Here is a 25,144-nt window from a genome sequence, read left to right as displayed (position 1 = left end):
AGTCCTCTAGTACTAAGTTCTGTGTTCTTTACTGTACAGTCGGCAGACTGCTAACTGTGGGCCCCATCCCTCAGTCAGGTGTTGGCCCTGGGGCCAGGCAGAGACCTCAGGCCAGTTCCTGCCACCAGCACTTTACTGCCAGTGACTGCAGGGCTGGGGGTGGGGGGCTGTCACTTTGAAATCCTCTGCTCTAGCTCCTCACCTCCCCAGCCCCTCCTCCTCTAGGAGCCCCGGGCAATGGACAGGAACCAGGCAGCTCCCCTGGGAAGGCACAGAGGGCTCCGTTTGAGGCTCTCAAGGGGTAGGGTGGGGAGCAGGCCCAGTTGCTTCCTGCGGTGGTCTCAGGAATAGCACTGTCACTAAGGGCTTTCCCCTTCCTTCCCCAGATCCGGAGTCACACATTGTATGCAACTACTCAAGTCTTACCCAGGTGCTGAAGCAGCTCCCTAGCAGCACCACCTCTATTTGCAAGAAGAGACAACGGAAGTGCAAGGGTCACTTTATGCATCTTTAACGGTTTTGGTTTTTAGTTTTGGTTTTTGTAAAAGCTGCTTTTTCTAATCTCCTGCCTCTCCCCACTGCCCCCCTCTTAGGCGCTGCCCTTCCAGCTCCACCCTCCTCCTAGCTGACCAGGCACCTCCTCTCTGCTCTTCTTTCCTTCCCAGGCGTTCAGTCCCCAGGGAGCCCAGTCTGGCAGCAGGCAGAGAGTGGGGTCTGTTGCAGTGGTTCAGCTGAAGGCACGATTTCCTTTGAAAGATGTACTAGACGTGGCCCTCAGGTCCACAGTAGGAACTCAGAGCCATTGAGCAGACCACATCTCTGGGGGATTGTTTCTTTTTTGATTTTTCTCAAGCAGGATTGGTTTAAGACATTACTATGTCCTGACCAAGTGAAATGTCTTCTGAGAACCATCGCAACAGACCAAGAACAGAACCACCTGATTAGGTAGGAGTGTTCATAGCAGCTTAATAATCCCCTAGATGAGAACCTGGGAAAACCAGATTCTTTCTTTGGGAGAACTTGGGGGGGTGGGGGGTGGGAGGGAGGGCAAATGGGGAGGAAGAGAGAAGAGGAGAGCGAGGCACTTGCCTGCTGGCTTTGGTTTGTAAGGTCTCTGGCCACGCTGTCTGAGCCTGGACCCTCTAATTTGCACAGTGATGTTAACTGACCTGGCACTTCCTCCGAAGGTGACTTTGACCTCAGACCTGCCCAGCAGCTGCAGGACAGTGGGATCCCAGCCTCCCAAAGCCTTGGAAGGCCAGGCGCCCTGTGTCATCCACACCTTGGCCTCTGAGCCCTCTTGGATCCACTCTGATGAGGAGCCTGCTCCTGATCAGAGTGGAAACCTCCGGCATTTCTCGCCCTTCCCCTCGCCCTTCCCAGTGCCAGGGCTCGCCCCTCTGTCCATGGCGCTGGCAGACAGGCCAAGCTCTTGGTTACCTTGTGCATTCACGGCCAGAGTGAATGAACCACATTCCCGGTGGGCACGTGCTGGCAGCTCTGAAGGTCAGGACAGAGAAGGAAAGCAATAGCAATAAACATTTCCTAGACTCACGGGACCGAAGGGACCTTAGCATCATCTCATCCATCCCTTACTCGACAGATAAGCAAGCTGAGGCCCAGAGAAGAAGAAAGGACTTCCCTAGACTTTGCAGTAAATTAGCATTAAATGCAGCCTTCCTGCCTAGGGGCACTGCTGCCCAGGAAAATTTACCTGGGGATGGAGTGGCTTAGTTTTGGAAAAATGCAGTCCGCAGCACCCACACCTGGTGAGCTCTGGAACAGTCCCTGGGCTTTTGTTTCTGCTTTTTTCCTGCACAGATTCCAAAAGTGGGGGCTGAAGACTGGGCAGAGGTCACATGGGGGCAGAAATTGCCAGTGAAGAAATAGCATTTGGAAATTCTGTGAAGACGTCGGGAACTCTCATGCCATACCTAACTCCAGCCCTAGGAGAAGGAGCGGGGTGGGCTGGCTAAAAAGGAGTCTGTGCTTTTCAGACGGTAGCCCCTCATCCTGAGAGGAGAGGAGGAGGAGACGGGGGCTTTCCTGGGAGAAGAGGCCCCGCTGGTCTCAGCCAAGAGCCCTGTTGTCTAGCACAGCTCCCTGCGCCCAGCACTTGGCTGAGCCAGCAGCCCCTTAGGGAGTGGGAGCGGGAAAGGAACATTTTACTGTACAAAAGGGGGTCACTGGTAACACTGAGAACTTGGAAATAACTCTTTTCATTTTAAATCCATGCATATTTGGCCACATCCCTACCCCTTCCTCCCATGTCTCCCTAAGGGAGGGGAGAAAATCAGGAAACCCTCGGGCCAGAAGGACCGCAGAGGCTGTCTGGCTGTTCCCAGGAGGGCAAAGCCCAGCAGCATCCTCGGCCCAGAGCCAGGAGTTGGCAGCCCACCCGCCTGGCCTTCCAGGGAAATGCAGAACCAGTAAGAAGCCCAGCTGTTCTAAATGGTCTGTTCTGGGTGCCGAAGAGGCTTCGCCTAAAAACAATAGCTTTCCAGTGTTAATTCATTTTTGCAAATACCTCCTCCTCCTCTCTGGTTTATAAGGGTGGGTGATGGTTGTTTTAGATTATGTCGTATATGTTTGGAAAATGCCAAAATAATAATAATGACTATAACAGTAATAGGAAACCTTTGCATTTGTCAGGTGCTTCATAGGCTTCAGAGCACTTCACAGCTGTTAATTTACTGGCTCTGAGAGAGAGACAGGGTCAGAGTTCTAACACCCCCTTGACCAAGGAGGAAACTGTTCTAGAAGGAACAGGAACTTGCCCCAAGTGAGCAGAATGCTGGGATCCGAGAGGCTTCCCTGAAGCCTGCTGCCCCCCGGGGGCTGGGGGAAAAGGCAGAGCAGGGAAAGGAGGCCGTGATGCCCCCGTTCCTTCTGCTCCTTCTATACCAGTGCGTAAAACCACCATCTAATACCTCACCGTTCCTGAAGCAGGTTCCTGTCCACTGCCTGGGTTAACCCTGTGAAACAGATCATTCTCCCATTTGATCCATGAGGAAACCGAGACTTGGAAAAGCAGAGTGACTTGCTCCTAAGTGGCAGAGCCATTTGAGTCCCAGTCTGCTGCCTCTTTCCCTCCAGTCTGACCCACACACAGGCTCGCGGGCTGCAGCTTCCATGCTCTGCACCCTCTCTCAGCCCCACTCCGCAATTCAAGACCACAGACGGGCTCCAAGGCAGAGACAAGGTGTGGAAGGCCTGGGCTCACGAGAGTTTTCCGTCTGAGCCCTGAAGCCCCGGTGCAGCTGGCCTCACCCTCGTGCTCTGACAGAGATCCCCACGCCTGGCCAAGCTTGGGGAGTCACTGCGGAGGGACTGAGGCCAGGAGAAGGGGCAGTGGTATGCCTCTGGCAGGATGAGCACACGTGATGAGGTCACAGGTGGCTGTCAGAAGGTGCCGCGAGTATCATCCAGAAATACTGGATGGACCAGGGGTCAAACTGGACAGAAGGCCAGAACTGGAAGGGCCTTGTCATTGTGGGAAGGCCATCAAGCCAGAGAGGACAAGGCGTGTGCCCATGTGACTTAGCAAGCTGAGAGCTGCACCAGCAAAGCCCTTTCTCCACCCCGATCCACTGCCTCTCCCCAGCACTATAAGCTTGGTGGCCAGGGTTAGGTGACAGGTGGTGCCAGTCACCAGCCAAGCCTCTTGGCTTCGCCCCTTCTACCTGGCTCCCTCCCATTAGCCTGGGGCCAAGGAAGCTGCAGTCTGGAAGCTGGAGTGCCCCCAAGTGGTGAGAGCCTGAAAATTACTCTTTCTGTCACATCTTAGAAGGTTTAATTTCTTCTCCATGAGACAGGGCAGTTGCTGCTGCTCCTCTCTCTTGGCAATGAGCCTAAAGTTCATATTCCCCTCCCTATATAGTGAAAAGGGACACTCACACCTGTCCAGGATTTTCTGTCTGTGTACAAAGTACTTTGACATTGATTGCCAAAACCCTCACGGAAAAAACTAAGTCTCAGAAGGCTTAAGAGACTTGCCAAAGGTCACAGAGCTCATAAGGGAAAGAGTCAAGATTTGAACTCTTCAACTCCTCTGCTCTTTCTGCCGGCACCTGCTGGGTCTGAGCAGCAGGCATGCAGAAGGGGTGAGCTACCAGTCTGCTCCCCAGAAGAGCAAGACTCCTGGGAAGCTCAGTCCTCCCAGCTGAGCACATTTTTATGAGGAGCCCTGAGAACCCAGAGGCACATCTAGGTGGCAGTACCCAGAGGATGAGAATTTGCAACAAAAGGCATAACTTGAGCAAAGCACTTGGGTTCGTGATGCCCAGGATTGAAGACGTGTTCAGGGGCAACCCTGGGCACTTGTCCTTGAAAGATGAGTCCCAGCGAGGCACTGGCTGAATCAGGCCTGGAGCCCTGCCTATCAGATCTTCAGCCTGCTCCGTGGCCAGAGAGGGAGGGCCTAGAGGGCATGGTTCTTGGTGTGGTCTTGGTCACAGACTGTGGCTGGATCGTGTAGATGTCATCATGGCATTTTCTCTGCAGTTGCAGTTGAGTAGAATTCTGCTTTTCCGTCTTGTATTCCACCTCATCACCATGGGGTATGTGGGCCCCAGCTGCTTGCCAAGCCCGGGAACCCAGAGGGGGTGGAGCGGGCGATGGAGCGGGCCTGTGGGGAGCAGGCTCCATGCCGGGGTACAGCCCAGAGGAAGCCTGGCCAGCCCCACCTCCAGAAGCAGGATCACAGCCGAGGAAACCCAGCCAGGCTAACAGATTGCACACCTGAGCCTCTCAGATCTCAGCCTCCTGTGTGGGTGTGCCAGGTTGGCAGCAGGATTTTGTCCATGTCCCCTTTTCCTAGAAAACTTGTTACTGAAATTAGGCGTTACCCGGTTCCAGCGCTCAGGCTTTAAAATTCCTGGCAGGCCAGCTTCAGCATTCCATAACCAACCTCACCTGAGCCAGACTCGGGTCCCACTCCCTCATGCTCTCCATGGGTATCCTCTATCTCGCGTGCTGCTGAATCCAGCCAGATGGTTGGGAGCGGCTGCCACAGAGCCGGAAGGGGGACTAGAACGTTTGCTTCCCTGTGGCTGCATCCATAGTCCCTGGGGACCCTGCTGTGGCAGTGAGGCCCTGCGTCCAGACCAGCTCCTGGTCCAGGGGGTATTTTCCTTTCTGAAGAGAAGAGATGTAACAGCTTTGCAGATAAGTACCAGCCCGAGGGAGTCAAATGGGTGAAATCATCTTTGGGCCTGACTCCAGCAAGACCAGCATCTCCAGGCTCCGGCCTTCCTCCTTGTGCCTGAGAGTCAGGGAAAGCGTGAGACTGCCCAGAGGCCACCTCCGTGGGTCAGCCAGACCATCTGGATCTATGGTGGGACTCCAGCTCTCCCTTACCCAAGGGGAGGAGGTAAGGCCAGGCCTCTGGCAACGTGGAGTTGTCTGTAATGACCTTTAGAGGCCCAAGGGCCTGTCCCCATCTCCTGACCACAAGGCCTCTGCACCCCTGTGTCATATCCCATGAGAGAGACTTGTTCTCGTGGCATGTACCATCCCTGTGAGAGGGCGTTGTATATCATTTTGTATTTTTTAATTCATTTTAATCTACAGGCTGGAATCTAATTTTTAAATTTCATTGGAACTCACATTTTAAAAAAGAAAAACATTTAAAATAATAATAATAAACCTTTGACTGGTGTCTTCCAAGTAGTTTGATCGAAGAACTCATAGGTGTTTTCGAAACAGCCTGGAGTGTAAAGTCTGGAAGCCATGGCCTCGCTTGTGTGTGTGAAGTGTAAATCTGGTTTTGTTTTGTTGTTTTGGATTCTTTTGGGTTTTTGTTTCGTTTTGTTTTGAAGATCAGATAGTGATCACTCTGAAAGATTGAAGCCAAGAATTTGTAACTATGATATTTACTGTAAGCTGTAGAACATCCAGTAACTATTAAAAAAAAGTTTCCAAAAAAAAGTCTGGGGTGACCAGACTGGTGATTCTTGGGGCAGGGGGACACCTCCTGAGTCAGTGAGTCTCCTGGGCTTCTCCCCATGTTGATTCTAAACTTGTTCTCACCAGTCAGGTAACACCAGGCGGCATCTGCGGGGCGGGCCTGGGAAGCGGCCGGCAGCAGCTGGACTAAGGTGTGTGATGCGGGGGCGCAGGGAGCCGCGATTGCCGGAGGCTGACATCCACTGAGTGCCCACCGTGGGGCCAGCGCTGTGCTTTACGCTGGTAACTCAGGCCTCACAGAGGGGGGCGGGGAGCCCTGTGGTCAGCTCTGTCCTTGGAGGGGCAGTGCCTTGGCCAAGGTTTCAGAGCTGCGGAGACAAGAGTGGGCTTAGCAGTTTGTAGCCACAGAGGACTGCGGAGGGAGGTCATACGCGCCCCACCCCCGTGGTCAAGTGCTGGCAGTTTTCCATCCTAAACCTCTCTTGTCTCCCTTCTAGGCAAAGCCACTGCCCTCGTCCAGGCCTGGGCTTTTCTCTCCCTGGTTATCAGGGCACCTTCCCTCCTAGGGCCTGTCCCCTGCAGTCTGTGCTCTCAGCCTCCAGGTATTCAGCTTCTTCAATCAGAGAAAACACCGAGGCCCAAAGAGGTCGAGTGACCTGGCTCACACTCGGGCTGTAATGAACGCGCAGGACTCCTGCCTCTCCAGCCCTTTGCACCAGACCAGGCCTGGGCCCCTGTGGCCCCTTCCCGTTTCCTATCCTGTCCTCACCTGACATGAAGCTCTCCTTCTCCCTCGCTTGTGGCAGCAGAAACCTCGGGCGGGGGCGGGGGCGCTGCGGGGCTCTGTCACAGCCCACAGACGGGAGGCTGCCAAGAGCCCCGCGGCTGCCTTCCGCTGCCCGCCCACCCTGGTCTTCAGACCCCAGGCACGCTGCACTGCCAGCTGCGCCAGCTTTGACCCGTGGTGTGCACGCTGTTCCCTCCCTGTGGGACACGCCTCCCCCCAGTCTCCAGCCCTCGACATGCCCTCCTCACCCCCTCCGTCCGCCAGGCCCACTTCCCTAGAGCTGTGCTGTCCAGTGGAGGGGCCGCTGGCCCCGTGTGGCTCTCGGGCCCTTGAAATACGCTCCTTGGTATTAAGAAGAAAGTGTGAAATACGTGGTGCATCTCAAAGCAAAAGGTAATGGTTCCTTTTTATATTGACATGAAACTAGATATACTATTTAAATAAGGTACATTATTGACATCATTTAAAAAAATAAGTTCCCCTTTCTCTTATTACTTAAAAAAAAATGTGGCTCTTAGAGATACACACACGCACACACGCTGCTTCCACTGGACAGCACTGCCTCTCGGGCCTCCGCTGAGGGCCCCCTTCCCCCACTGCCCTGTGCGCACCTGCCAGGCATGACCCACGCACGGGGCCAACCGGGGCTGTTTAGGGAACAGCCAGACCTGGGAAGAGGCACAGGAAAAAGAAGCTCCTCATGACACAACTTTCCCACCTTTTATTACTCAACAGACGGGACGGGGGCAGGGCAAGAGCCAAGGTTCAATAAATAAGAGAAACGGATGGCGGCGGGCCCGTGCCCGCACGGCCCCACATAAATAATGCGGTCGCTGAGCCAGAGGAGACGGGGCTGGGCAGTTGCCCGCACTGTCCAGGCCAGGAGACAGACACACCGACACCAGAGGGACCTAGAAACCACTGCAGCCAGAGCCCCCTCTCTAGCCCTGTCACACATCCCTCTCCAGAGGAGCTCCTGCCCTCTGAGGGGCGCTGAGCAGGCTGGGGCCCTGCACCACGGGGCAGGGTCAAGGCTGCTTTCTCAGTTCCAATGAAAACAGCAGGGCTGGGGCAGGCACATGCACTAAGCCCCTTCTGTAGGCAGAGCCACGGGCGGGCAGCCCCACGGGAGCCTCGGCGGTGGAGGCCCTGAAGCAGCAGGAACGGGGCCAGATAAAGCTACTACTGGGAGGGTGGCAGGGAGTCCGCCCTCCTCGCACCCGACGCAGCCCAGGGCCTGCGAGATGCGGGAAGGCCCTGAGGACGGAGACGTCACTGTCCCCGCTTCACAGTCAGAAAGGTTGGGACCCGGGGATGGCCAGGGACGGGCCCGGGATTAAACCCATGGCTTTTTATCGACCCCTCCCTTTGCAGGACCTGTCAGCAGAGGAGGGAGGGGCCGTCTACAGGGGCAAGGGTGCCAATTACCAAGGTCAGGGCCAGGGTGCCAGGGAGAGGGCCCCTCCCCCACCTGGCGGGGCAGCGGATGCTGTGGGCCCCTGGGATCTGGCCAGGGCTGGGCACGGGGTCAGGGACAGCCTGCAGGGAAGAAATGGGCGGCAGGGACAGGGAGGGGCTCAACCTGCTCCTGCACACGGCGCCGCCCGCCTGCCCGCCTGCCCGCTGGGGTGGACGCGCCCACCTCTAGGCCTGGGCTCGGCTCTTGCATCTGCTGGGCCATTGCTTCTTGCGTGTCCCCGGCCCAGCTGCAGTTCTGCCTCCTCCAGGAAGCCCTCAGAGCCCTCCAAGGCAGGGCTGCAATGTCCTCGGATGAGTCGGCCCCTCAGATGACCAGGGTGCTCTCGCTTAGCCGGACCACATAGCGGTTCTCCTGGGGGACAGGTGAGGCGTCAGAGCCGAGGGCAGGGGTGTCTGGACTGCCAGGAAAGGGGCCCCTGCCCTGGGCCCTCTGTCCCCCCCCAGCCCCCAACCTGCCGGCAGGGTTGGCCCACATGCCAATGGACGGCCTCCCCCTCTGGTCCTCACCTCGGCCTTGTTCTCTGCTGGCGGCTGCAGCCACCTGGCGTGGCTTCCACCACCGGCCAGCAGTGCCCGCTGCTCACTGGGGAGGCCAGGCTGGGGGGAGTCGGGGAGCTCAGCCCCTGAGGGCGCGCCCTCTGTGACAGTCCTCACCTCCGAGGCCCCGGAACTCGTCCGCTGCTCAGGAATTCGAGCCACTCGGAACCTGCGAGGAGACGGGGTGCACCAGCCCCGCTGGAGGGGACCCGGGTGTGGAGAGGGCGGCGCCCGCCAGGGTCACACAGCAAGTGCACGGGTCCTCCCACCCCCTGACGGGCTCCAGCACTGCCCGGCAGGGGGACAGGCTCTTGGCCTGCGAGCCCAGGTGGGACGGGAGCAAGGACCCTGCCCTGGGGACCCAGGGGGCTCCATGCGAGAGCAGAGCCAGGAGGCCACCCCCACTAAAGAGCCACCCTGAGGCCACTGTGCAGGGCTCAGCCAAGGGCTCCATGCCCCCCACGGCTGTGATGTCGTGTCTCGGCCTCACCTGCCCACAGACAAGATGGTGACCTCGCCCTGGCGACCTGCCTTGGCCGCCCTGGTTGGGTTGGGCAGGAGCCTGGGAGCAGGAGTAGTGGCAGCTGCGGCCTCCGGGGACAGCAGCACCTCAGGCCACTTCTTCTGACTACAGCGGGAGCAGCAGGGGCCGGGCTGCGAGGCCAGCCCCTGAACCGTGTGGAGGTGGTGGCGGTATGAGCAGATGTGCGGCATGCTGGCCGGGCGGGGAGCCGGTCTGTGAGGACATGGCGGGGGGGGGGGGTCACTGGGGCAGGCCAGGCCCAGGAGGGAGAGGGGGAACGGGAGTGATGGGAGGGGACACACCCACACGGTGAGTTCCCAGGAGGCAGGCTGACTACCTGGGGTCAGGGCCCCCTGGCCCCACTGCCCACTCACCTGGGCAGAGGCCCGTGGCTGGTCTGCACCAGCTGCTTGCAGTGATACTCCTTCAGCAGCTCCTCCAGGGCCGCCGCGTTCTCTGGGGGCAGCTGCGGTCAGAACCCGGCTCTGGGCCGCGAGGGGCCCCGGCCCCCGGCCCCCTCCTCCCCTGCCCAGGCCGTGTCCCTTTTCCTCCCCGTCCCAAGCGAGCACAGGGAGAAAGGGGTAGCTCCCTCCGCAGCGCTGGTCAGCCAGGGCCGGGCTGGCCTGAAGCGGCCGGCGGCAGGGAGCGAGGGCCCCAGGAGATGGGGGGCCCCTTCCCTCACCTTTCTTCTCTGTGATCAGGCGCACCAGGACCCCGATGGTGTCCTCGTTGGCATCCTCGGCCCGGTAGGCAGGGTTGATCCCTGAGGAAGAGAAGAGCCTTGATCCTAGGGAAGGAGGCGGGGAGGGGCCGTCCTGGGCGCACAGGCTGCACCGGGATGTGGCAGCAGAGGGCGCCCCAGCCCAGCGTGTGTGGCGGCCACGGCCTCCCCGCTGGTTCTGGGAAGCCCGTTATCACCCTCGCTGCATCCCCAGGTGCTTAGGGGCTTCAGGGCCACCTGGACTACACGTCCCTGCAGAGAGGGGGGTCCAGCCTCTCTGCCCAGAGCCTCCAGCAGCCCCGGCGGACTCCAGGCCTCTCACCTCCCTCCACAGCGCCCTGTCTACGTCACTGAGGGCCCTTGCTCGGCCTAGGGCTCAAGCTCAAAGGCACGAGAACAGGCCACACAGTTCTGAGCCAGCAGCAAACAGCTCCTAGGACAGGCACCCGCGCGGCAGGCAGCAGCTAAAGGGAGTCCGAGGCTGGGAAAACAAGTGCGGTTCCAGGCAAAACTGGCCTGAGTGGCCACCTGTCTGCGTGCCTGATGCTCCTGTCCCCTCTGCCTGCTGCAGACCGCAGTGTCAGGGCTAGGATGGCTGCTGGCACGGGAGGCGCCACTCAGTCTTGACGCGGCCACCAGGTTCTGCGAGCAGTTCATGTGCAGGCGGGGCCCAGGCCCCAGGGAGGGGGTGGGGCAGAAGGAGCGAGTCTCTCCCTCTGGTTCCAGGGCTCGTAACTCAAACCACAGCCTGGAGCTGAAACCTGAGCCTCGCGGTGCCCATCCAGCAAGGCTGCCCTGCCAGCCCTTCAGCCAGAGGTCAGAGGTCAGCCTGAGGACCCAGAGGGCAGGCCAACCCGTGAACCACACACATGACTACAGCCCCCGAGAAGTTCAGACTCCCCCAGTGGGCAGGGCCTCTCCCAGGGAGCCGCTGAAGCCACTGGCCTCTGCTCTGCCGGCGCTGTCCCCTTCGGGCACCTCACCCTTCCTTTCCCTTGGTCATTCTGTCTTCTTCACAGCCCGCATGCAGCACCTCCAGAAAGCCCTCCTGATTAGCCCTCTCCCGGTCAGACCCTCCAGGCCCAGCAGGTTCCCTCTGGCAGCCCCCAAGCAGGGCCGGGCGGGCCAGGCCAGCCCGTGCCCTCTGGCCTCCGCACCCGAGCCCAGGCGGGCCTCACCGCTGCCTCCACCGCCTCCGGGGCCAGGCTCCACCTCCTTGTGGGCGGTGCAGTGGTAGCCCTTCCGCTTGAGCAGGTTACACACCAGGATGCCCAGCAGCCCCATGAGGCAGAAGACGGGCACGATGGCAATGACCGCGTACTGGGCCGCCGTCTCCTCGGCACTGCTGGCCCGAGTGCCGTTCCCGGGCTGCCGCGTCTCCCCTGCGCCGCTGGCCCCTGCTGCCACCTCCACGCCACGTCGGGTGCGCTGCCCACGCTCTGAGCACCACAGAGGATGGAGGCAGGGAAGACAGACAGAGGCAGACAGGCCCAGGGCCCGAGTCACTGCGCGGGGCGTGGCACAGACGTGTCCAGAGCCACCCACGCCCCACGGGGCTGGCGCAGCAAAGGCCAACTCACCCCCCCCTTTGGCGCTCTGATCAGTCAGGACACAGACCCCGAGCCCCCTGTCCATCCCTCAGGATGGGCCAGAGAGGTGAGCAGAGGGACCAGGGACCCTGGATCCTGCCTCCCCACCACCTGGCCTATGAGTCAGCTGCCTCTGAAGGTGACTGGTTCAGCCCCAGAAAGGGGGTGTGTGCCCTTGGGAGGGGACAGAGACAGTGGTCAGGATGGGAGTGCCAGCTGGGGCAGCCACCTGCCGGCCGGTCTCTGGCACTCAGAGACGGAGTAGGCAGACAGACCAACCGACCACATCCTGCTGGACACCCACTGGCCACACACCCTCCCTGGGGCGAGGGGAGTGAGGACCGCACTGCCCCAGTGGACACTGCAAGGGCCCGTGGGCTCAAGCTTGCCAGACCCCTCCCCGTGCCCCCACCAGTCCTAGCCCCCACCTGCCACTCACCATAACAGCCCCGAGGACCCAGAGGCGTCCAGGAGCACGGCTGACAGGGAACACCCGGGACCTGGGAAGGGGCAAACCACCTGCAAACAGGGAAGACGTTACTGAAGCCCTGAAGCTCTCCTTAAGAGAGGCTGGACCTTCCTACTGGGCACCCCCACTGGTCCTGACCCATCCCATTTCACAGAAGGAAAGACTGAGGCCTGCTCAAGAAGACCTGAGTGAGGCTGTGACCCCAGAATCTCAAGTCCCGGACACCTGTCCATGAGCCCCCACGCCCCACCCTGTGGCTCACCCAGGCTGGCAGTTTCCACATAGTGTGTCTCGAGTGGCCGTGCCCGCCTGGGCCTCCAACCTCCCTCGAGGGCTGCAGCGGGCGTGGGGCTGGCACGGGCTAGAGCCCCAGGAGGCTGAGAAGGTGCCTGGGGAGCAGGACCTGCAGAATGTGCCCTGCCCTGGGTCCTGCAGGAGGGAAAGAATGAGAACAGCGCCAGGAGCCAGGCCTGAGGGCCCTGGCCCTGGCCCTGAGTACCTCCCAGGAAAGGCAGACGGGCAGGCGAGCTCACCAGCTTGGGCTCCTCCCCGGGTGGGCACTGCCAGGGGGGTGTTGACGTTGGAGTGGCCAGAGGCCAGGGCAGCAGCTGGAAGAACAGGGCAGGACACGCTGAGGGAGCAGAAAGCACCGGATGTGGCATTTCTGGGGCCACCTGCCCACCACTAACTCCCAGACACCCCAGGCACAGGGGCCACTGACCACACAGGGCCACCTCCAGGCTTTGGGGGCACTCACTAACCCCAGTCCCTTGTGCCACAAGTAAACTCTGCCTGTCCCAGACCTGCAAGGAGACGTCACATCTGCTTCTGGGAAGGGCGGAAAGCCCCAGAAGGGCCGGATCAGAATGGCAAGGCCCTGGGTCTGTGAGTCGCACCCTTCTCGCTAAGCAGGGCGAGGAGGAGGAGGAGGAGGAGGAGGAAGTTCTTCCGAATTCCTCTCCAGTCCCACCCCCCTTCCTGCTGCCCGGGCCCCCACAGCACAGCTGAAAATGTCGCCCCCCCCGCCGCCGCCTTTGCCATCGCCTCGGTCAAGTCCACAGCCGGCTGGTGCCTCCCACCCTGGACCTTCAGCTCCGTCTCGGGGACCACATCCCCCTCTGTGACCTCCCACGAGGCAGGGCCAGGCTGTTCACGCCCCGGCACCCACACAGGGCACGAGAGGTCCCCCAAAAGGATCTTCTCAATCTGTGTGCCCCCACTTCACGGGGCGCTCCCTCGTCCCACGGCAGCTGGGAACTACCTGTCCTGAATTCCGCCTGCGGGGGAGGCAACCCAGGCCTCCAGCCGGGCTGCCTCGAAGGGCAGAGACAGTGTCACTCGCACAGGAAGCTCCAGGGCCCTCCTCCGGCCCCAGACCGGCTCCAGCACATGCCAAGCGCTGAGGCGCCAACTGCGCTGGGAGCGGCGCCCACAGGCATGGGGTTCCTGCGCAGCGGGCTCGGGACCCACCTTCCCCACGATCCCCCCAACTCACCACAAGGAGGCAGGACAGAGGCCAGTGCCAGGGGCTCAGCTTCATCCTCAGGCCCCGCCCGCCTGGGGCAGATGGAGGGGAGGCTCAGCCGGAGACGGACAGATGGACAGCTGCCTTCCTCCCAGCGCTGCTTCCAAGACAGGGCTGGACAGGACAGTGGAAAGGCGTTGCTGGGCAGGTGCTGCCGCGCTCCGGGCACATTCGCCATCCCAGCCCCTGCAGCCCTGTGCAGAGGAGGGGGCACCCTGTCTGGGGCCAGCCCCCCACAGCCCCCGAAGCCCTGCGCAGAGGAGGGGGCGCCCTGTCTGGGGCCAGCCTCCCAGGGCAGCACAGGCCTGGGGGGCTTCCCAGAGGAGGAAGGGCTTCCTGCCTCTTCCATAAACAGCCTGCTGCCCGAGGGCCCAGGCGGGGGAGCATGGGAGGAAGGAAGCCTACAGCTTCGGCCAGGAGCAGGAGGGAGGCTGGCAGTGCCCCAGCCCAGCCTCTCTGCTCTCGCCCCAGCTCTCAGGCTCCTGCCTCTCAGAACTTGGGGCCACGCGCCTGGCCGCCTCTGCTGCTTCCCTGCCTTGGCTCCTGCTGCTTCTGCTCCCAGGAAGGCCTTCTGTCTCACAACTCCAAGCCCCACACCAAGGCCTCTTTCTGGAAACTCCTCTGGACTCCCATGTCCCCAGAGCGGGGTCTGGCACCCAAAGCTCCCCCGATGCCCTCAGTCCTGGTGCTCCCAGGTGTCCCATGTCCACAGCAGGCTTCCCAGAGGTCTGTGGTGTGCCTGACCGCATCTCTTGGGCTGTAGGCAGACCTCTGGGGGTGGGTGGGGGTGTCACAGCACTTTCTGTCCCCTCTCAAGCACCGGGCACTGCCCTCAGCACATAAAAGGCGATAAACAATCAGACACTGTCCCTTCCTTGGGGCGCTCGTGTCCCAGGGGGCCCAACAACCAGCAGAGAAGCTTGAGGGTCCCCCTGCCCGCTGGAGCAAAGTGCCCTGAACCTAAATAAGGCACAGAGTAGGCAGGCGGGGGGGGGGGCTGGCTGAGCCCCCTGGCCCAGGAGTGTGGCCCCCTCTGGAGAAAGGTCTCCGGCCAGCAGACAGGATGGAGGCGTAAGAAGGATTCGGATGAGATGACAGGAGGGGCAGAGGCAGAATAAGGGAGACATCTTCCCAAGAGGCCTGGCTCCAGGCTCAGGAGGGTGAGGGAAGCACATACGTGGGGCCTTGGGGACAGGCCACAGGCAGCCTCTGACCCCCAAGGGGGAAGCAAGCCCAGCAGGTGGAGGGGGCCCCACCTGGAGCCCCGAGCCACCTGGTGCCAAGCCCGGCCGAGAAGCAGTGCCTGCAGTGCAGCCCTGGTTGCTAGAGCCCTCGGCCTCCAGGAGGCCTGGACTTCCCACCCAGAAAGGAGCCGGAGGAAACTGATCTGCCCGCGCCGGGCAGCCTGGCCTGGTGCAGACCTCAGCGGCCAGGGGTTTGAGTTACACCACGGGGGAGGGAGAGGGATGGGTCACACCACCCTCGGGACTCTCCAGATCTCCAGCAGTGGCTCTCGGCCCAAGGCCAGCTCGGCGGAAAAGCCGGGACAGGAGGTCCAGCCACAGAGCAGAGTGAAGGCCACACCCTGGCAGTTAGCACCCAACAGGTGGCACCCCCAGCCCCATCCTCCACCAGTTCCTCCTCCAACATGGTCACAAGTGTCCCTTCCCCCGCCCAGCCCAGCCCAAGCTCCTCTCCCGCGCCCTCCTCCTTCGTTCTTCATAGATCTAAACCACAGACCGGACAGCCAGCCCTAAGGCCTCAGGCTGGCCCTGCAGGCCTGCCAGTCCCCAGAGCCAGCACCCCTCCACGTCCCTGGGGTGGGCCCAGAGGGCTGGGACAGGGGTGGCAAGTAAGAGGCACAAGAGCCACAGAGAGGCCCCGTCCCACCCTGGCCATGCCTGGCACCTGCTGGATGACTGAGCCCACGGGGAGGGGCCACAGCTGCTCACCCCCAGACAGACGGGGAGCTATGAGCTCAAGAATTCCAGGAGGAAAACGGGGTCCAAAGACCCAGACTCCAGGCCCACTCAGGCATATTCACAGACACGCGCCCCTGACGCCTTCTAATTACGCGCCTTCTAATTACGCAAACCAGCACTTAGCCCGTCTGGCCGCCGCGTCTCTGCTTACGGCAGCTCCCTCGGCCCCACGCTCCGCCAGACTGAGCCCCCTGGACCTGCCCGGCGGCGGCAGCCCCGGCCCCCGCCCCCTCGGGGACCCCGCCACTCCGCGTCCCCTCCGCGCCCCCTCCCCGCCTCCAGCACCTATGCCCTGAACCCTGCAAACCCGACTGAAAAGCAAGTTCGGATGGAGCCCCGCAGCGGGGCGGGGGTCTGTGAGGCTCCATGCCCACCCCTCCGCCTTCCGAAGGCAGGGCAGCCAGTGCCCTTCCTAAACCCTCCCCGCCGGCCCCAGGGGCAGAGAAGGACGTCAGCCTAAAGGCCATTCCTCCGGGTACCTGCCCCATGGCCACCAGTGCCCCGAGGGCCCGGCGCCCCCGCTGCAGCTCACGGGGCCTCAGTTTCCTCATCCGCAGGATGGGGGCTCAGCAAGGCTGCCGCGAGGCTAAGTCAGGTGAGGAGCCCGACGACGCAGGTCACGTGACACCCCCACCCAGGTCTCTAAGTGGCCCTGAGCGCTGGCCTTCACCGACAGCAGCCAGGGCAGGGAGGTCTGGCTCCTTCACCACCAAGCCCGCCCTCCCCCAGCCGGTGTCTGCAGCCCGAGGCTCCACGAAACAGGCTCCGACCAGGCACGGGGGCCCCGGGGGAGGGGGCCCGCCTCAGCCCACCCCCACCCTCCGAAAGATGCCCGAACAATTAGACCCAGAAATTCCCTGGAAGAAAGCCAACTAGCCAAGCTGCAACCAGGGCCTCAGGCCGGAGGCGAGGGCGCCCCAGGGAGGTGCAGCCCAGCCCTGGGGGCTGCAAGGAAAGAGGAAGCTGTGTCACCGCTCAGGCCTCTTCGGCCAGCAGCTTCCCCTTTCCCAGAACTGAAGCTTGCGGGTCACCGGCCGGCCTGGGGCCCCACCCCCGCGCACTCCTTTCCAGCCTCCCCAGACTCGCGGTGGCGGCTGAAGCTGCTCCGAATACCGTCGTCTCCCACCACGCCGAGCCCACCCCCACTGACAACAGAGGGGTCTCCGCCCCGGGGTCTGGCTCCAGTACCAGCCACTCCTGCCTCCCACCGGGCACTGGCACCTGCTGTCTCCTCCGCCCAGAACCCTGCCCATCACCTGCCACCTACCTCCCCTCAGAGATCAGCTCTCAGTCACTGCCTCCTGGAAGCCCCGGGGCACCGCCTCACCTGTGCGCCTCACCTGGGCGCGCCCATCCTGCCAACCAGCCCCTTCCCCAGCCCCCGCGTGCAGGAGCACCTGCCGGACCAGGCGGGGCTGGGGGGTCAGGAAACGCGCTCTCAGGAGAGGGTCCAGCCTCTCCCAAGGTCCAGAGGGCCAGGCAGCAGGCCGCAGGGAAGGGAGCCCAGAGGCTGGGTTTGGGGGAGCCCAGGATCGGGCCCCCTGGGCTGACGTGGTGAGAAGCGGCCTTCCCTGCTGGCTCCGCAGCCCGCCCCGGGAGGACTGCGCTGCCCGCTGGGAGGACAAGATGAGGGAACTCCCGTTCAACAGTGAGCTTGACGCCTGGCGCAGAGCAGGCCTCGGGAAACAGCCACCGAGCCTCAGGGTCCCGGTGGAAGGTGTGGAAGTGGCAACTCCGGGTAAACGTGGCAGGGACGGCACACACTGGGTGGGAGGGCTGAGGTGCGAAGGCACGCGGCCTGCCACACGGGAAGCAGCCAATTAGCCAGGGTCAGTCTGGGAGGTGGGAGGGTGCAGGAAGAAAGAAGGCTCTGGAAAGGTTGGGGGGCAGAGCCCAGGGGGCACCGAGCCCAGCTGCAAGCTCAGAAGCCTGCATCTCCCCCAGGACCTGAGCGGCCTGGAAGGGGGGCGGGGAGGGGGCGGAACCCCTGCACCTCCGAAGGCGCACTGGGCTGCCAGCCAGGCGAGGCCGGACTGGGGACGCGGAGGCTGGAGGCAGGTACCAGCAGTGGCTTCAGGCCCGGGGACCTCCCTGCAGCCTCGGGAGACTAGGGTTGCCTGGAAACACAGCTGGACAAAGGCCTCCCTCGGCCGTGGCCGCGCCCGAAGCAGGAAGACAAAGGCTGCCCATCAATAGCGAAATCCCGGTTAGGAGAAACCCACTGGTTCCCTGGCAACTGGGACTGAAGTAGGGCAGTGCCCACAGCGGGTGGTGTGAGGACGGCCAGGCGCTGCCTCCTCTTCATCCTTCACCCTCGCCGGGAAGAGAACCAACCCGCGCTCCCCCGGGCCGGGCCTCACCCTACGCCACAGTCACAAGAGAGGGTGCCTCCCGGCTGCAGCCCTGGGGGAGCCGAGGCTGGGGGAGGCCACCCGGCCTGGGTCACCTGGCCGGCCGGCAGCTGGAGGGGCGGGAACGGAGCCGAGGTCTACCTGACCGCTTCCCAACTCGCCTTGGGCCCCTCCTGCCCTGGAGCCCGGCCCAGGGCCTGGCACACTATACACGGCTTCAGTGTTTGCCAACCTGGTGGCAGAGGCCAGCGAGTGAGGGACACTCAGGAGGTCGTGCCATGGAGTGACTATCACGGGCATCCAAGCAGGCCCCCGGGGAGACGGTGCCCGGGCCTCCACGTCTTCCTGCACCCCTCACACAGCCCTGGTCTACACCGGCCGGGCGGGGGGGGGGGGTGGGCACCGGGACCCAAGAGAAGCAGGAAGCCCAAGGGCAGCAGGAATTCCCGGGGGAGGCCGAGGGAGCTCCCAGGGGGAGCCAGGGATGCCCAGAGGCTGCTTCAGGCCCAGGGCCCCCTGCCCCCCAGAAAGCACCACCATTCTCATCCCCACCCCAGCCTCAGGCCATCACGCTCCCCCAGGTCACAACCCAGGCAAGACAGACCCGCAACCCTGCTCTGCGCCGCCCCCAGGCCCGGGGAGGCTCGGGGCCCAGAGGGGGCAGGTGGGGCTGAGGGGCTAATTGGCCCTTGAGGTTTGGAAAAGGGCTGAGGCAGCCAGACGGCCCACCCGGCTCCTCCCGGTCTGGGTAGAGGGTTTTTTTGTGTGTGTGCTTTTTTTTTTTTTTCCCTTCTTTTTAGGGCCACACCCACAGCATATGGAGGTTCCCAGGCTAGGGGTCGAATCAGAGCTGCAGCTGCCGCCTACACCACAGCCACAGCAACACCAGATCTGAGCCACAACTGTGACCTACACCACAGCTCACGGCAACGCCGGATCCTTAACCCACTGAGCAAGGCCAGGGATCGAACCCTCAACCTCACGGTTCCTAGTTGGATTCGTTTCCCCTGCACCACGACGGGAACCCCTCAGTCTGAGGAAAGCTGCAGTCCCTGCCCCCTCCCTGAGCTGAGCCTGGGCTGGGTGCAGGGCAGGCGCCCAACACCCCCACTAAGCACCTCCCAACACCCATTCCCCTTCCAGGCCTCACAAGGAGGAAACTGAGGCTCCGAGAGGCTAAAGGGAGACAAGGTTCGCCCATTGGGGTGGGGCAGGCAGCACAGCCCCCACTCCAGGCACCCCAGGCCGCGCAGTCCCGCTGCTCCCACATGCTTGGCAGCACGGACTTCCTGCAGGGAGGCTGGGCTGGGGCCCCATGACAAGACGGCCAGGGGCCCAGGAGCGCTGGAGGGCACCCCCCTGCCCACCAGCTCTTGCCACGACCACCTTCTCCTCTGAGAAGCCACCTCTGCCTCCTACCCCGGCCATGCGTCTGTACCCATCACTGCTGTGCCAAGGCAGCCTAGATGGCTGGGCACAGGCCCTGCCCCATCACCCTGACCAGGCCGACGTGCGGAGGCTCAGAGAGAGACTGAGGGGAGACAGGCCCAGCCGGCCCCGTTCTCCAACACCCCCAGCCTCGGGGTGCTGGGGAAAGAGCCCCCTGCTCCAGCAATTCCCAGGTCAGGCTCTAACCAACATCTTGACAGAGGCCAGCCCGAGGGGGAGGCTGGGCCCGGCACAGCCCCGCCAGGGTCCGAGCTCTAGCTCAGGGCTTAGCAGCTCTGTGCCTCCAGCAATTACACCCCACACCCCACACCCCAGAGGTGCAAGGTCCTCCCTGCAAAGAGGGATCCTGAGAGGGTAAGTGTGCCCGCCAGGCCTCTCCCCAGTACTAGTTCTCAAAGCCCACCGCGAAGAGCGAGCGCGGAGCCGAGCAGCATCCAGCCAAGGTCACCCTATGGCTTGGGCGCAGGCAAGGGTGCTCCGGGGACCCGACGCCCACCCCACCAGCATGCGTGGACAAGCCTTGGACTCCCCGGGGAGCCCTGGGTGCCCACTTCCCAGCCGCACACAGGCCTGTGTCCACCCCTGCTCCCATGCCAGCGGAAGCCACGGTCAGGACGCAGAGGGGTGCCAGCCTGCTTCCTCCTCTGTCATCTGGAAGAGCTCTGCCTGACAGCCGACCGCCTGGCGTGGCTGGAGGATCCCTCGGGCATCAGGGAGCAGTGACGCTTACAATCAGGCCTCAACCCAGGTGCCACCTCCTGCAGGAAGCCTTCCCGCCTCCCTGTCAGAGCCGATCCCTCTCCCGGCCTGCAGCCGCCTCCCCGGGCTCCCTCAGGGAGGAGGGCAGCAACCGCACCCGCACGCGGGAGGCACACGCGGCTCCGAGCTGGGTCCCGGCTTCCTTGCCTCTCCACCTGCACACTGGGGGACCCCGCCTCGAACTGGCTACAGCGCCCCCGATCCCGCTCCTGTGCCAATCAAGGGCACGCTCCCAGGGTGGCCTGGGAATGAGCTCTGGCCTTCCAGGCATGCCAACCTGGGTGAGGACTGCAGGCCCCCTCTCCCCTCTGGGCCTGGAGGGGCGGCTGATGGCCAGGGCGGGAGGCAGAGGGTGTGAGGGCCTCTCAGCTCTGCCCAGGGCTGAACACACAGGGGGTGCCTACTGGCTGATCTCAGACCAAACTGCTTCCCCTCCGCCCACCTGGCACATGGGCTGGCACCATAACAGAGAGGGTGGGCCTCACCCAGCCCGCAGGGACCCAACAGCCCCACCAACACCTCCTCCTCCCCCCACAGGTAGCCGGCCTTCCTGCTTTAGAAACTGATGCCAGAATCCGTAGGCAACCCTTGCCTTGGCCTGGCAGAGGTGGGCTGGGGGTTGGGCAAGCGCGAGTGCCCAACTCCCATGGCAGCACCTGTGTGACTCAAACCAGGACTGGCCTCTTCTCCTCTGCCCTCCGAGCCCAGGCTCCCCCAGAGCAGCCTGGGAAGGAAGGGGACGCCCGCCAGTGCTGCTGGAAGGGACCTGCACCCAGGGCCTGACACGGCAGGGCCTCAGTGGGGAGCTTCCTCTGCAGGCCCACAATGAGGGCCTCGTCTGAGGACCCCACGGCAGGCACAAACGCACCCCTCCACACAGGGGGTGGCCTTGAGTATTTGGCCCTAACCCCCAGCACACACTGGGGAGCAACGGAGACCCCGAATACAAACCTCCCTGTGCAGCCCAGCACACAGTAGGCCCTCAGCCCACAGGGACTGCCCTTCCTCAGCACAGACCCAGCGGCAGGAGACAGCAGGCTGCTGGCCAGGCTGAGCCCAGCCGGGCACATGGTGCCCACAAAGGCCCCACCCCAGGCCTGTTCCCAGAGGTGGGAGGGGACACGTGGCAAGGGACCCGCACAATGAAGAAGTACTAACACTGGGCTGGGAGGGCTTCCTGGGTGAGGGGGTGGGGTTGGGGCTGTCCTGACTGGCCATGGAGAGCTCTAGAAAGGGGAGACAGAGAAAGCAAAGGCCGAGGAGAACCACGGCATGTGGCAGGGAGAGAAGAGGTGAAGATGTAACATTCGAAGGGTCCTGGGAGTTCCCGCTGTGGCGCAACGGGACTGGCAGTGTCTTGGGGGCACTGGGACATAAGGCTTGATGCCCCGACCGGCACAGTGGGTCAAGGACCTGGTGTGGCCACGGCTGCAGCTTAGGTCACAACTGCAGCTGGGATCTGATCCTTGGCCCGGGAACTCCATGTGCTGCGGGTCGGCCCCAAAAGAAAAAAAAAGGGTTTCTGGAAGGAAGACCTCAGGCTAGGATGAGGGGTCGGGAACAGACCTTGAGGGTAAAAAGTCTAAGTGAGCTCAGGGAGGCCGCGGCGGCGTGTGCGCAGGATCTGGGGGCCCCCGTGATTCTGTGAAGGCACCACGCGGGCCTGCTTCAGGCCTGGGCCACGTCCTTCGGCGTGGACGTGTGGCAGGACAGGGGCAGGTCCTCTGCCTGAAGGGTGAGATCGTGGTAAGTTCCAGAACTCCTCCGAACCTCGGTCTCTCCCGCCATAAAGTGGGGCTGACCCTCGGCGCAGAGGCAGGCGGCTCAGGGTCTCCCCTCCCCGGCCAGACACAGGCACCTCCCTCTGGCGACTGTCGCACAGTCCCAACGGGGGCCCCGCTGGAAGCCCAGCCTGGCCCCACCAGCGTCCCAGTCGTGGGGAGCCCAAGTTCGCAGCAAGGCTCGGTGTGGGCAGGGCACGGGTGGGCCGGGGGCTGGAGGAGGAGGCCGGCCTGGGTTAACCCTTCCCTCTCCCTCCTGCTCCAGGGCCCTGAGCTATTTCCACCTCTCTGCTGGGGATGGAAATAACTCAGACTCGCCCCAGGAGACCGACACAGCTATTCTGATCGGCCCAAGAAGCACGACTCCAGTCCTGCCAGGGGCGACAGAGACACCCTGGTTCCCAGCTCCAGCTCTTGGCCAAGCAGCATCAGCGGTCAGAGCCACCCGGGCCTCTGGGAGGAATGGGGACACCGAGGCCCCAAGAGGGTGGGCCCACGCTCAGGTTACTCCCAAGCCTGCCCCTCAGCCCCGCAGCACGGGGGCGCCCCCAGATCACTCGAGCAGGGCCACAGGGCCTCTCTGGTCTGGGGAAGGTCACCTGGGCTCACGATTCTCCCCCCACTCCTGGAACCTGGGCTGTGCTGCCACTCCCGACACCCTCCAGAGCTATAGGGATGCTCCTGAACCAGTCACAGGCTCCAGAAGGCCTGAGGAGGGCCTTTCTGTGACCTCTGAACAGGGGTGAGAGCTGGGGGGAGGGAGGAGCAGGAGGAAGAGGAAGCCACCTAACCCACAAACCCCCCCTCCCCCATTTCAGATGTGTGTGCAAATCCACACCACACTCAGAACTCACAATGGCACAGCCTGCTAAGGCCACGCTTGCCAGCCCGGGTTGGAGAGAAGGAAGCCCAGAGAAGCCGCAAGCAGGTATTAGGAAGGAGAGTGGCCCTCTCCAAGCATCCCACAGGGCTTCGGGGGCAGGAGACCCAATTCCAGTCCTGCTACTGTCCTGACTCTGGGTGACCTTGGGCAAGTCACTTCACTTCTCTGAAAAAGTCACGGCATCTCAAAAGCACCGCGAGGATTCAACAAGAGCACAGCACCAAGCGTGCAGCGCAGCCCTGGGCACTGTCCCTCCAACGCTGCCCCCGCCCAGGAGGCAGAGGGTGAGAGCTGTGAACTCCCGGACCCTTCAGCAGGTGCCCCTGCACCCGGGCACCTGACTCGCATTCCCCTCTGCATCCAAGAGACCCTTCCGAAGAGTCCAATCCAGTGGAGAAGAGGCCCTGCTCCAGCTCCTGCTCTCAGAGACGGCTCGTGGGGCGCCTGCTCCCCGCTCCCATGAAGGGAGCTGAAGACATGCCCCGGGCCAGTCGATGCCTACGGATCAGAATCTTGGGCTTGGTCTGTGGAGCTGTGCTTCTAACCCTGTCACCAGCACCTGGGTGCAGCCCCGGGCCACTTTGTCCCCAGCAGATAGCTTGCCCCCACCCCCCACTGCAGTCCTCCTGCCTGAGGGAGGGAAGGGACAACAGAGACAGCTGACCCCAAACAAAGAGGATCCCACAGCGATGATTCACGGTCCATTCACAGCCCGACACCTCAGGTGCAGGAAGGGAGACTGAGGCCCAGCCAGGGCGGGTCCCAGAGCAGGCCTGTGCCCGCCCCAGGGAGAAGGGTGCCAGGGGCCAGAGCTGTGCCAGGCCGCCCGGACCTTCTCTCTCTCCCTCCCTCTCTCTCTCTCTCTCTCTCTCTCTGTGAGAAAGAGAGAGAGAGAGAGAGGTGGATACCTGAAGGCCCCTCAGCTCCTCAGTTGCATCCAGATATGGCACCCCTCTGCCAAGCCAAGGCACTCAGGATCCACGCACCCCAACTAAACTGAGCTAAGGGGCACCTTCTTGGGGACAGCCCTGGAGAGACCTTTGCCGTCCCCCCACCCCCACCCCCGCCACGCTAGCAGGTGTTTGAGGTCCCTCCTCTTTCGGCCTCTTATGCAGGGACACACACACACACACACACACACACACACACACACACACGGCCCCACCTGACCCCTCAGCGGCCCCACCTGACCCCTTAGCGGTTCTTACATGGATCTTCCAGCCTCTGGGGGCTCCCTCCCTCCATTGCACACTCTGTCCCGTTAAGGGGACCCTGGCCCTGCCCTGGTCACGCCCCAGGCCGCACACATACCCAGTGACCGCAGTGACCCAGGGGCCCTCTCGCAGCGGGCTGGGGTCGGAGTCACCCGCAGGGACCCGGGGGCTCTTTCTCACACAATCACACGCACACACTCCGCCTGTCACAGGCACACAGAGCCCCTCTGTGTCTCCCGTTCGGCCCGGCGTCACCGCTGGGTCCCGGCCCCACGTTCGCCGGGGCTGGGCCGCCTCACGCGCCGTGTCACCCACAGTCACGGGCTGACACCGTTCGGAACCACCCCTCTGGCCGCCCCCGGGCGCCGCCGTCCCGTCCCGCACCCAGTCCTGGTCTCGGTCCAAGTTTCCCGGGCCGAGGGCGCCTCCAGGGTCCGCCGGCTCCTCAAACTGCAAGTTGCGCCTCTGCTTCCCCACCGCGCACGGCCGGGCCTGGAGTCGCGGCCGGAGCACGCGCAGGTCCGGGGGCAGGGGGCTCAGGGCCCCGCGGGCGTCGGTGCGCGCAAGACGCCAAGACGGGACGCGGGGGCGGCGAGGGCGAGGGGGGGCGCCGGGACCGGGCTGCGGCATCCGCCGCGCCGGCGAACTTCCTCGGGAACGCGGGGAGGCAGGGGGCGCCGCTCGGGTCCGCAGCCCTCTGGCCCGGGCCGCGAAGAGCGGCCTCGGGGCCTGGGGCTCTCCGCGTCCTCCTTACCTGGCCGCGCCGCGGCAGCTCCAGCAGCCCAGCTCCGGGTCGTCGACGCGGAGCCGGGCCCGGGTTCGGCGAACGCACGGGCGGCCGCGCCGGCTGCGCGCCTTTTGAATGAATCGCCGCCCGGGCCGGGCCGGGAAGGCGCGCAGCCCCGCCCCCGCGCGTCACGGCCGCCGGCCCCGCCCCCGACGTCAGAGCCCGGGCTCGCCCCCGCCTCCCGCCCCCGGGCCCTGGAACCCGCTGCCGGGCTCGCGCTCTCCCGCCCCGCGGCGCTGCTCTGTGTCGCCATCTCTCTCGCCCCCCGAGAACTGCAGGGGCCGGCGCCCTCCTGCCAGGCGCCAAAGCGAGAAAGAAGGGGTTGCAAGATGCAAAATAGACTGGAGACTTGGATGCTGCTCGCAGACCTGTCACCATTGCCAGTGCAAACGGGGCCACCG

The 25,144-nt window shown here is 63.2% G+C and overlaps 2 protein-coding genes across 14 annotated transcripts in view; one reads left to right on the top strand and one right to left on the bottom strand.

Annotated features, from left to right (window-relative positions):
• FAM168A (family with sequence similarity 168 member A) overlaps positions 1–5,928 on the top strand; it is a 219,665-nt gene extending 213,737 nt beyond the window's left edge. For all 11 annotated transcript variants that reach the window (XM_021062480.1, XM_021062474.1, XM_021062481.1 and 8 more), the window contains one exon: positions 387–5,928. The gene's annotated coding sequence lies outside the window, so the exon portion shown is untranslated. The remainder of the gene's footprint in view (positions 1–386) is intronic.
• RELT (RELT, TNF receptor) lies at positions 5,806–24,888 on the bottom strand. Of its 3 annotated transcripts, none has more exons than XM_013979118.2 (11): positions 15,999–16,252; positions 13,508–13,651; positions 12,546–12,620; positions 12,275–12,441; positions 11,983–12,062; positions 11,133–11,393; positions 9,916–9,996; positions 9,608–9,689; positions 9,201–9,446; positions 8,681–8,879; positions 5,806–8,525 (listed from the first exon to the last, which is right to left on the bottom strand). In XM_013979118.2, the coding sequence occupies exons 2-11, from the start codon at positions 13,550–13,552 to the stop codon at positions 8,478–8,480; spliced, it is 1,284 nt and encodes a 427-aa protein (XP_013834572.2). In that variant the 5' UTR covers positions 13,553–13,651; positions 15,999–16,252; the 3' UTR covers positions 5,806–8,477. The 3 variants fall into 3 exon arrangements, with proteins under 3 accessions (XP_013834572.2, XP_013834570.2, XP_003129692.4); XM_003129644.5 differs by lacking the exon at positions 15,999–16,252 and adding an exon at positions 24,711–24,888 and having other exon boundaries at positions 7,396–8,525; XM_013979116.2 differs by lacking the exon at positions 15,999–16,252 and having other exon boundaries at positions 12,546–12,643; positions 13,508–15,012.

The sequence above is a fragment of the Sus scrofa genome, chromosome 9, assembly GCF_000003025.6.
Source record: "Sus scrofa isolate TJ Tabasco breed Duroc chromosome 9, Sscrofa11.1, whole genome shotgun sequence".
NCBI lineage: Eukaryota > Metazoa > Chordata > Mammalia > Artiodactyla > Suidae > Sus > Sus scrofa.
This window is presented reverse-complemented; position numbering and strand designations above follow the sequence as displayed.